An 11,827-nucleotide genomic window follows, 5' to 3' on the forward strand; every position below is an offset into this window, starting at 1 on the left:
GTGCACAAACCTGTGGGAAGCCCCACCAGAGACAAACCTGCTTGCGTCCTCCCAAAGCTGCAGGCTTCACTGCCGCCTCAGATGGTCTGGAGAACAGATTTGGGGTGGAAACGCCCCACCCAAAGCAGCCGGGCTCGTGAGCCGCCCTGCTAGCCCACCGCTGCAGCAGCAAGGGGTGGGTATGAGTCCGGGAAGGAGCCCCCTGCTCCCCGCAGGTGCTGGCCAGGGCCCGAGGAGCGCTCTGCCAGGCGAGCCGGAAGCACACGCCCGGCTAGACGGAGCCGCGCACGGAGAGGTCTCTGCCGGCAGGCGAGCGGGATGCACCAGCCCACACCAAACAGGCCTAAGGATGCTCCTGTGGAAATAGCTTGAAGCACAGGATGGCCCCTTCTGGCTGTTTCCCAGCAGGGGTCTGAGAGGAGGGTGGCCTAGTGGTCAGGGCCCTGGCCAGCAACCTGGGCTCAATTCCCTGCCCTGCCACAGACTCCCCAAGTGACCTGGGGCAAGTCCCCTGGTGCCTCAGATCCTCGCCCATAGCAGGGCCCCGAGGGCACAGCCCTCCCTCACTGGGGCATGAGAGGCTCAGGTAGGGCCTGGGTCACAGCGCCCCAGCCAGCCAGAGGCAGACAGGTGGGAAGCTGCGGCTTTGCTAAGTGCTCGCTGAGCCTGTTGCATCTTCCCTGGCATCTCGGGACCCTGGACTAGGCCCGTTCTGCTCCGCCCTGCCCAGCCCCACCCAGTCCTGCCCCGCCCGCTGGCACAGAAACCACGGCAGCCACACACCGGCTGCTCCAGCCTCCACATGCACCCTGAGGTGGCTAACGAGCCGCACTTCACCGGCCTTCGCCACCACCTGGCGAGAGCTCAGCTCCACTGCGTACGGGGGGGGGGGGGTTTCTAGCATGCGTGGCCAGGAGCCAAGTGCCGGGCATCTGCTCCAGCCAGGGCAGGGCAAGCTGCCAAGAGGCTTTGTCCCCTCTGCGTGACAGGCAGGAGCCCTGGATCCATCTAGCAGATCAGAATCAGGATGCTTGTACGTCTGTCTGATGCTGCTGTGATGTAGAGTGCGTGTGTGCACGAGTCTGTGTGCGTGCGATCGCACAATGAGTGTGGGAGAGGCAGACAAGGTGTGACGGAGGTGCACGAGTCTGTGTGCGTACGCTCGCACGGCGCGTGTGGGAGAGGCAGACGAGATGTGCAGGAGGTGCACGAGTCTGTGTGCGTGCGATCGCACGGCGAGTGTGGCAGAGGCAGACAAGGTGTGACGGAGGTGCACAAGTCTGTGTGCGTACGCTCGCACGGCGCGTGTGGGAGAGGCAGACGAGATGTGCAGGAGGTGCACGAGTCTGTGTGCGTGCGATCGCACGGCGAGTGTGGCAGAGGCAGACAAGGTGTGACGGAGGTGCACGAGTGTGTGCGTACGCTCGCATGGCGAGTGTGGGAGAGGCAGTCGAGATGTGCAGGAGGTGCACGAGTCTGTGTATGTGCGCTCACACGGCGAGTGTGGCAGAGGCAGACAAGGTGTGACGGAGGTGCACGAGTCTGTGTGCGTGCGATCGCACGGCGAGTGTGGCAGAGGCAGACAAGGTGTGACGGAGGTGCACGAGTCTGTGTATGTGCGCTCACACGGCGAGTGTGGCAGAGGCAGACAAGGTGTGACGGAGGTGCACGAGTCTGTGTGCGTGCGATCGCACGGCGAATGTGGCAGAGGCAGACAAGGTGTGATGGAGGTGCACGAGTCTGTGTGCGTGCGATCGCACGGCGAGTGTGGGAGAGGCAGACAAGGTGTGACGGAGGTGCACGAGTCTGTGTGCGTGCGATCGCACGGCGAGTGTGGGAGAGGCAGACAAGGTGTGACAGAGGTGCACGAGTCTGTGTGCGTGCGATCGCACGGCGAGTGTGGCAGAGGCAGACAAGGTGTGACGGAGGTGCACGAGTCTGTGTGCGTGCGCTCGCACGGCGAGTGTGGCAGAGGCAGACGAGATGTGCAGGAGGTGCACGAGAGACAGAACGAGCTGCCTTGTATTATTACTGCCCTGAGTGGAGCAAAGGCAGCTGGGGAGCAGGGCCAGGAACCCCGCCCTGGGCTCCCACCTTGGTTCTGTGCGTGTTGGCCTGGCTCCACCTGGGTCACACTGGCGCCCCCCGAGCAGTCCCGGCCTCCGGCCCCCATCCCGACAGCCATCTCCTGCCAGCCCCTCAGTGCGCCCCAGGCTGCGGCGGGGCCTGGCCGGGAGGTCATGGGCCCAATCCTGATTTATGCCACCGTGAGTGAGAGCAGCGTCTGGGCCAGGAGCCGCAGCTCACTAACGGCTTGCCCAGCCCGGCCGCTGGCGGGCAGCGTGGTCCCTCCGGGCCCGGGCGTGCGGCCTCTGCAGGGCTGGGCCGGCTCTGGCTCCTGGCCCTGGGCTCACTGGCTTCTGGCTGACCCTCTGCCCGTCTCGCTCTCCCTCCTTCCCATGCAGGTGGCACCGGATCCCAGGCTCCCCGCCCCGGCACTGGATGAGACTTCGGCTGCCGCCTGGCGCGCACGGAGCAGGCCGGCACCATGGACTTTGTAATGAAGCAGGCGCTGGGGGGTACGTCTCTGCGTTCGCTCCATCGCCCCCCGCCGGCCCCCGCCCGGTGTCGGAGGAGCAGCCCCGCCGGGGCCAGGCCCTCCCTCCTGCACACGGCCTCCCCTGGGGGCCCTGCGGGCATCCCTGGCCAGGCGCCGAGGCTCCCTCGGTGACCGGCCCCCAACCAAACAGGCCACGCGTGGGGTTCCTCTGCCATCGGCTCCCCCGCTCCACTCCACCAAGGGCAGACCAGCGGGGGGGCTGGGAAGGGTCAGCCCCAGCCCCCCACCTTCACACAGCCCCCCCCCGCCCTCACATAGCTCCTCCCCTGCCCTCACACAGCCCCTCCACCTTCACACAGCCCCCCCGCCCTCACACAGCCCCCCCGCCCTCACACAGCCCCCCTGCCCTCACATAGCTCCTCCCCCACCCTCACACAGCCCCTCCACCTTCACACAGCCCCCCCGCCCTCACACAGCCCCCCTGCCCTCACATAGCTCCTCCCCCGCCCTCACACAGCCCTCCACCTTCACACAGCCCCCCCGCCCTCACACAGCCCCCCTGCCCTCACATAGCTCCTCCCCTGCCCTCACACAGCCCCCCCGCCCTCACACAGCCCCCCTGCCCTCACATAGCTCCTCCCCCGCCCTCACACAGCCCCCCCGCCCTCACACAGCCCCCCCGCCCTCACACAGCCCCCCTGCCCTCACATAGCTCCTCCCCCACCCTCACACAGCCCCTCCACCTTCACACAGCCCCCCCGCCCTCACACAGCCCCCCTGCCCTCACATAGCTCCTCCCCCGCCCTCACACAGCCCTCCACCTTCACACAGCCCCCCCGCCCTCACACAGCCCCCCTGCCCTCACATAGCTCCTCCCCCACCCTCACACAGCCCCTCCACCTTCACACAGCCCCCCCGCCCTCACACAGCCCCCCTGCCCTCACATAGCTCCTCCCCCACCCTCACACAGCCCCTCCACCTTCACACAGCCCCCCCGCCCTCACACAGCCCCCCTGCCCTCACATAGCTCCTCCCCCGCCCTCACACAGCCCCTCCACCTTCACACAGCCCCCCCGCCCTCACACAGCCCCCCTGCCCTCACATAGCTCCTCCCCCACCCTCACACAGCCCCTCCACCTTCACACAGCCCCCCCGCCCTCACACAGCCCCCCTGCCCTCACATAGCTCCTCCCCTGCCCTCACATAGCTCCTCCCCCGCCCTCACACAGCCCTCCACCTTCACACAGCCCCCCCGCCCTCACACAGCCCCCCTGCCCTCACATAGCTCCTCCCCTGCCCTCACACAGCCCCTCCACCTTCACACAGCCCCCCCGCCCTCACATAGCTCCTCCCCCACCCTCACACAGCCCTCCACCTTCACACAGCCCCCCCGCCCTCACACAGCCCCCCTGCCCTCACATAGCTCCTCCCCCGCCCTCACATAGCTCCTCCCCCGCCCTCACACAGCCCCTCCACCTTCACACAGCCCCCCCCGCCCTCACATAACTCCTCCCCCAGCCTTACATAACTCCTCCCCCCCACATAGCTCCTCCCCCGCCCTCACACAGCCCCTCCACCTTCACACAGCCCCCCCCGCCCTCACATAGCTCCTCCACCTTCACACAGCCCCTCCGCTCTCACATAGCCCCCCCGCCCTCACATAGCCCCCCCGCCCTCATATAGCCCAGCCCCCCCGCCTTCACACAGCCCCCCCGCCCTCACATAGCCCCTCCACCTTCACACAGCCCCTCCGCTCTCACATAGCCCCCCCGCCCTCACATAGCCCCCCCGCCCTCACATAGCCCCTCCACCTTCACACAGCCCCCCTGCCCTCACACAGCCGGGCATGCCGCCGCCGCGCGCCAGTCGCACGTGGCTCCGGGGACGATGGGTGCTGGGTGGCAGGCGCAGCGCGCCCGGGCACAATGAGCAAGCCTCGGTCCTGGCAGCCCCGCTGCGGGATGGGCACCGCGAGGCCGGCGAACCCATGGGAACGGCGGCCCAGGTGGGCGGGTGGGGACAAGGCGCCTCCAGGCCTCCGGGTGCATCTCCGTCCTCCACCGCGTCCCTGCCTCGCCCGTCTCTCTTGCGGGAGCCCCGGCTGAGCCTGGTGCCCTGTGTCCCGTGCAGGGGCCACCAAAGACATGGGCAAGATGCTGGGGGGGGAGGAGGAGAAGGACCCCGACGCGCAGAAGAAGGAGGAGGAGCGGCAGGAGGCCCTGCGCCAGCAGGAGGAGGAGCGGAAGGCCAAGCACGCCAGGATGGAGGCCGAGCGGGAGAAGGTCCGGCAACAGATCCGGGATAAGGTGGGCGAGGCGCTGGCGCAGGCGGGGGAGGCGGGGAGCCCGGGGGGAGCCAGCTGGGCTGGGTTGTGCCCCGACAGGACGCCCTGCACTGCCCATCCATACCCGCGGCTGCAGGTCGTCCCGGAGCTGGCTCAGCACCAGCCACCCCGCAGTGGTTCCCCCGGTGGGCAGGGAGCGTTATTCCTGGGGTGGCCCATGTGTGTGGTGAGCGTGGTGGGTCTCAGCCTGGTACTTAGTCGGCCAGGGGTCCCTCATCCACGCTGGCTCTTCGCAGCAGCAGGAGCGGGCCGGGGGAGGGCAGACGGGGCCAGGCCTCGTGCCCTGGCTCCTCGTGCTTGGGGCCTTGCTCGCGGCGGCGGGCGCGTGCTGACCCCTCGCTTCGGGGCGAGGCAGAGCTGGGCGCCGGCAGCCCCAGGCGTGGCAGCCCTGCCCCCTCTGCGCCGGGGAGCCCCTGTTCCAGCCCCCGCAGAGGCGCCCCATGGCATGCCCCGTGTGCTCCCTCGCAGAGCAGCACAATGATCCCCCCCGGATCAGCAATGCCCGGACCATGCAACCCATCCCGCCAAGAGGGCCAGGCTCCCTCTGCGGCGCACACACAACCTGCCCGCCCCCAGCCCCGGCCCCGGCCCGCCCCTGGGAGCACGGGCTGCCTTCCTTCTGCATTTGGACCCAACCGCTCCCACTGGCAGCAAGGCCTCGCTGGGGAGCAGCCGCCCGGAGATTTCTCCCCCTTTGCAGCATCTCTGCCCCCTCCCCCCGCTCTCCTCCTGCCGCACAGCCGGGATTAGCTGGGAAGGGGGCTGGGGGCGTCCTTATCTCCCCGCCTGCTGCAGGAGGCCGCCGGCAGCCTGGCGCTGCCTCTCCCTATCTGCCATCTTTAATAACCCGCCGAGCAGCCGATAGCGCGGCCGCGCCAGGCGCGGGGGGGCCTGGCTCTAATCACCGGCGCGCCAATATCCTGCCAGCCGAGCGCGATGGGAACGGGAGATTCCGGGGCCCAGGCAGGCGGGGCTCCCCGGCCGTGTCCTTGGGTCCAGGGCAGCGGGTGCCGGTGCGGGGGAGCCTGGCCCTCTTGGCGGGATGGGTTGCACAGTCCGGGCATTGCTGCTCACGGTAGCACCTGGATGCCCAGGTGAGGGGCACAGGAAACATGGGAGACCAAAGCCCAGCCCCCACCGGCCCTGGGCAGTTGCAGGGGAGAAAGACTGTGGCCCTGGCTGTGCCACCCCCAGTGCAGGGCTGTTTCTGCCGCGGGGCGGGGGCCAGTGCGCAGACCCACAGAGGGGCGGGCGTGGGACCCCAGTCTGTGCCATGGCGGCGCCAGCACTCGGAGCCCTGCCCATCTCCTCCCCACAGTACGGCCTGAAGAAGAAGGAGGAGAAGGAGGCGGAGGAGAAGGCGGCGATGGAGCAGCCGTGCGAGGGCAGCCTGACGCGCCCCAAGAAAGCCATCCCGGCGGGCTGCGGGGACGCGGAGGAGGAGGAGGAGGAGAGCATCCTGGACACGGTGCTCAAGTACCTGCCTGGGCCCCTCCAGGACATCTTCAAGAAGTAACCGCCCCCCCCCCCCGCCCCCGGGCCCGTTTCAGTTCTTTGGCCGCGTTGGAGTCGTGTTCCGTTCCGAAGGGAGGATCGCAGACGTGTCCCGGGGCCCTCGCTGCGCTGGGGGCGGACAGGGCGCCCGGACCAACCCCCCCGAGCTCCCGGGCCGGGGGCCAACTGGGACCAAATTCACTGCAGTAACCTCCCGGCCCGCGAAGGGTGGGGGGAGGGCGGCAGAGAAAAGCAGCCCCCGCCAGCCCCTTCGCTCACTTCAGACATTCCTCAGCCCCACACTGCCTGCTGCTGTGGGGCGGGGGCTGTGCCCGTGGCCTGCCAGAGCCGGGCCACTGCCGGGGGAGGCCCCGTCGGCCAGGCGGGCCAGTATCCTGCCTCCCCTCCCGGCCAGGGTTCAACCCCCGCCCCGTGGCAGCAGCGCCGGCAGCCTCAGCGCCCCCCAAACGCACCTTGCCCTGAGGGGCAGGCCCCCCGGCATGGCCGATGGGGGAGGGGCAGACCTGTGGGCTCTGCCCGCCAGCCTCTCGTAGGCCTTCTCCCGGGGTGCCTGCTGGGCCGGCTGGCCAGGCCTTGCTGACAGCGGGCAGCGCCTGCTGGGTGAGGCCCCAGGGGGCTGGCGTGGGGGGTCCCAGTGACGCTGCCCCACGGGCCCCCCCTCCCGCTGCCCAGTTCTGTCGTTTTTGGCCCGGGGTGGGAGGCTCTTGGGTCCAGCCCATCCCCTGGGCCGGGCAGCCCCGTGCGGAGGGAGGCGCTGCTTCCCCAGGGAACCCTGCCGGCCGGGGGCAGTGGGAAGGAAAGACAAAGCCCCAGCCCCTCCACACAGCCCAGGCCGGCGGGGGGGGGGGGGGGGGCTCGTCTCCACACAAAGCAAGCCCAGCGCCCCTCGGCCACATTCACACTCCTGCCCGTCGGGGGGGTGGATTTATAAAAAACCCAAGAGCCAGCCCTGGCCAAGCACCTGGGATCCCCCCCCCCTGCACTGTGGAGGGGGCGGCTCTGGGGGCCATCTGCTCCCCTTCTGCAGGGCTGCCAGCACCTGTCCCTCCCTGGTCTCCTGCCCAGCCCGTCCGCATTCCTGCCGGGGCCCATCACTGTGGTATCTGGGACCAACGCTCCAGCACTGCCACCCTCCCGCACCCATGCCCATCGGGAGGAACTCGTCCTTAGGCAGCGCTCGGCCCTGCTGCTGTCTCTGCCCCAGGGCCACCCCAACACCCAGGGTAGCCCCCTGCCTCTTCCCTGCCCGACGGCAGCAGCAGCAGCGCCCAGCCCCGGGCTGCGAGCCAGCAAACTGCAGGGTGCTCTCTGCCAGCCGCGGCGGCGCCCAGCCAGGCAGCATGAGAGGGCTGAGAGCGGCCTGCCCCGAGTCCCTCCACCCTCCAGCCCTGCTCCCAAGGGGTCCTGACGGCATCCCAGGTTCCCCATTTTCCAGGGGTTTTGCTTTTGGATTGAGTCTGAGAGAAGCCACAAAGTCCCCCTCCGCGTCTGTGTCCTTCTCCAATAGTTAAAGCCATATCAGTTAGACTGCAATACGTCCGCACGGCCCCGTGCGCCGCGCCCGTGTAAAGGGGCTGAACCAGGCGGGACCGCCCGCCCGCCCCTCGTCCACGTCTCACGCCACCCGTTGGCCCGTGTGTGTCCGCATCCGTGTCCGTGTAACAGGGTAAACTCAGCGCGCCCCGTCCATCCTGTCTGCTAGTCACTGCACCAGATGGTCACCGCATGGTCCAAGGCCGCCCCGGGCTGGGCAGGCAAGGAGGGTGGCAGGGGCCCTGGCCCGGGAGGGGAGGAGATGGGAGGGCGCTGGGCCTGCGCGGCAGGGCGTAGCTGGCAGCACCTGGGGCCCTGCTGGCAAAGCGGCTGCTCAGGCGCGGGGCTGGCTGGCAGCTCACAGGTCTGTGAGCCAAAGGCCGCATCCCTGCTTCTCGGGTGGGTGGGGACACGCCCCCCCCCCCCCATGGCTGCACCACACGGGCTTTTCAACGGGGCTCCCGTCTCGCCATGCGCCTTCCCGCCCACGCTGGAACCGATGTGCACGAGGCGCCTGGCGGCCGGGTGTGTGGGACAGCGCGCGTGCCCGTGTGGGGGGAGTGTGCAGATACAGCTGTCTTGGCGCAGTGCTGCACGCCAGCCACTCCGTGCCAGCAAGCGGGCGCCCCCTAAACAGCTGCTGTTTGCACAGGAGCACGGGGACAGTTGGCATGTGCGCCTGCGAGATTACACGCCTGTGCACACAGCTGCATGTGTGAAAGTGCGTGACTGCACGCCCATGTGTGTGTGGGGTGCATGACTGCGTGCACGTCTGAGGTGCATGACCGCACGCCTGCGTGTGTGTAGCTGCACGAGTGAGGGGCGCGTGACCGCCTGCTTGCACACGCCGTGTGTTCCCGGCTGTTCGCCAGGTACCGGGCATGCCGGGGGAGCAGCGCCGCGCCGGAGCCCCCAGACACACCAGCTGGCCACGTGGCCCCCCAGGAGCTGCCTGTGGCCGTGGCTCTCACCTGCTGGCACCACTAGAAGGCCTGTGGCTGCTCCCTTCTCACCCGCTCTGCATGGGAAATTCCCAGCCCTGCACGTTAATCCATCAGCCTGCTCGCCCCCCTTCCCCGTCAGGCCACAGCTCACCCCTGCCCTGGGGCTGGCCTGCGACGGCGCAGGGGTCAGGCCCCCCAGTGGGGGAGGGCTCTGGGGAGCACACTGCCTGTGCAGGACTGGGGAAGGGCTTCTGCTGATGGCTGCTCGGGGAACCCAGCCATGGGCCTGGCCTGCAGCCCGGCAGTGACCCCCGGCCAAGGGAAGCTCCCTCCACGCCTGCCCCCGGCTCCAGCATCTCCGCAGAGCCCCAGCCCTCCCCTGCCCTGAGCTCACGGCGCTCGCGCCTGCCGGGACGTCCCTGGGCCGGACGAGGCCAGGCCGGGCCCTTGCCAGCCATGCGGTGACCATCCCCCTCCAACTAGTCTTTGAAGAACTAATAAAATAAAGGAATTTGTACTTGGCCTGTGTCTGCTCCGAGCATGCTGCAGCCCCCACCTGCGACAGCCCCCAGGCGGCCCGGCCCAGCCAGCACAGCCCCAGCCGGGGTACCAGGGCCCCCCGGCCCACAGGGAGCTGCCTGCCTGAGGCGGGGTGTGAAGCAGAGCTGGGGAGGGGCAGAGGCACTGCAACCTGAGGCCTGGCACACTCCTCACAGGGATGGGGACGGACATCCAGCCGGAGGCGGGCGGGCGGGCGTTGCAAAGGTTTCCCTGTTAACACAACCTGCTGTGTGGGAGCCATGGGGGTGTGGGTCCTGCAGGCCAGGGCTGATGACAGGCGCAGGCATCTCCTTTAACCTGCTGCCGTTGGAGCTGGGGGCTGCTGGCCACACCAGGGCAGGCAGCCAACGACTCCGGAGCTCTGTGATCGCCTCCCCTGTCACTCTGGGCAAGGCCCCGGGGGCCTGTCTGGCGCCGGCAGTGCCGCAGAGCGAGTCCAGGGTGCAGCCAACGGCCCACAGGACACCAAGCGCCAGGCTGGCGAGGGGTCAGAGCCCTGGCAGTGCAGGCCGAGCGCTGGTCCCCAAGCTGGGCGGGCGAGCCCAGACCACGCGCCTGCCTGCACATGCAAACTGCCGCCTTCTCGGGAGCTGCAAATGCACCTCGGCAAGCTGCCACCGGCTGCCGGGCAGGGTTTCAAAGCCGGGGGCCCATCCTTCGGACACCAGAACTGCTCCCGGCCCAGCCACACGCCCTCTCGGGCTGACCCAGCTGGTGGGACAGCTGCACTGGCACCAAAGCCTCGTGGCTCGGCTGCAGCTGGCCCGCGGCTGAACATTGCTGTGGACACTGGCGGGACCTGGGGTGCCCTGCTGCAGCACCTGGGAGGCGTGGGCAGGCTCAGGAGTGCCGTGGCACTCCCCTCACGGCAGCGCCGCCCCAGCATCACGCAGTTACCGGGTGTGACGGCGCGTCGGGGCCCCCTTTCCTGCACCCCCGTAGCAGCAAGAACAGGCTCCGCCAGCCGGTAGAACGGGGGGTTACTGCTGCTCCAGGACACAGCGCAGCACAGACGGGACGTGGCTACAGGAGTCAGGGCCAGGCTGCCTCAGCCCCCTTGCCATGGGCCCCTGGATTCCAGCCCAAGACTGGCCCTTCCCCCAACCCCCGTTCCTTTGTCCAGCCTCTTCCCTTAACTTGTGGAACTGGTTTTAGCCACCGCCCTGGGGCGGCAGGGCGCCCCCTGCTGGGCCGTGCTACAGACAGCTGCCAGCGGGGTCCCCCACAGCCCACGCATAGCGACCAGCAAGGAACGTCCAGCACGCCGCACCGGGCCCGCTAAGGAGCCAGCGAAGCGAGTGCTGCCTGTGAGCAGGTGCTGAGCGTGGCACCGCCCCAGGCCATCCGCCAGCTGTGCACCCAGGGGCCGGAGCTCCTCCTTTCTCTGTGGAGAGCACAAGGATCCGCCCTGGCCCCTCCTGTTCATGTAACCGCCACCTGGGACCTCTGGAGCTTAGTGTAGGAGCCTCTACAGCAGGGGAAGGAGGCTCCTTTGGGTCAAGGGCCACTGACCCACAGAAAAATCTGCCAGGGGTGCACAAAACTGAGAAGCAGAAACCCCCTCAGTGTGGCCCCCGAATGAGGAGAAAGACCCCCCCCCACACATTCCCCTGCACAGCAGAGATGGGGGAGGGGCGACAGCCTAGTAGATTGTCCACAGGGGAGCAGTGGGGCAACTAGAGCACCAGCACTGGCTCCCCAATGTTGGGGGGCCGGATCCAGCCCCCGAGCCTGAGGCTCCCCACCCCCGCTCTGCAGCTTAAGAACAAGGGCGCGCCAGGCCGTCTCGCGGGGAGCGGGCTCAGCGCTGCTCTGGGGGGCAGCGACCCACGAAGGCGCGGGGGCAGGGAGGGTGCAAACGGAGGCAGGCCAGCCTGGGGTGGCACACGGCCGGGAGCAGGTAGCGGTGGCAGAGGACGCGCCGCGTTGACAAAGTGAGGGCGCTGGCGAGCAGAACCCGGCCGTCCCTGAGGGAGGAGCTCTCCGTGTGCAGGTGGGAACCTCAGGAAGGGCTGGAGAACAAGGCCACGTAAGCCCAGGGGCGCCCGCTGCCTGCAGGTCCCCGTGCCCCACGGACGGGAAAAGCGGCCTGGAAGGGCGGGGCCACACAGCTTCGGCCAGAGGAGGGTTGGGGCTGCCCGGGCAGCAGAGCGCGCGGCAGGGCTGGAGGAAGTGGCATCTCCCCCTTCCCCAAGGCCCTGGGCTCAGACAGGGAAGCACAGGCAGCCGGCAGCCCGGGGAAGTTGTTCTGCACACGCTGCCCGGCCAGCCTGGAACTCCTCGCTGGGCAGGATGGTGGGAGGCCCAGGGCTCACAGGGGAGCGGTCAGTGCCCAGGGCCGTCGGTGGCCATTGGCTGGGGCCACACCCC

The 11,827-nt window shown here is 69.0% G+C and overlaps 1 protein-coding gene across 4 annotated transcripts in view; it reads left to right on the forward strand.

Moving 5' to 3' along the window:
- CPLX2 (complexin 2) overlaps positions 1-9,418 on the forward strand; it is a 39,345-nt gene extending 29,927 nt beyond the window's left edge. For all 4 annotated transcript variants that reach the window (XM_075900676.1, XM_075900677.1, XM_075900674.1 and 1 more), the window contains 3 exons: positions 2,466-2,579; positions 4,691-4,866; positions 6,223-9,418. In XM_075900676.1, coding sequence (XP_075756791.1) covers positions 2,549-2,579; positions 4,691-4,866; positions 6,223-6,420 — 405 coding nt within the window. In that variant the 5' untranslated portion in view covers positions 2,466-2,548 and the 3' untranslated portion in view covers positions 6,421-9,418. The remainder of the gene's footprint in view (positions 1-2,465; positions 2,580-4,690; positions 4,867-6,222) is intronic.
- The last annotated feature ends 2,409 nt before the right edge of the window (positions 9,419-11,827 follow it).

This window comes from Pelodiscus sinensis, chromosome 17 (assembly GCF_049634645.1).
Source record: "Pelodiscus sinensis isolate JC-2024 chromosome 17, ASM4963464v1, whole genome shotgun sequence".
In the NCBI taxonomy this organism is placed as follows: domain Eukaryota; kingdom Metazoa; phylum Chordata; order Testudines; family Trionychidae; genus Pelodiscus; species Pelodiscus sinensis.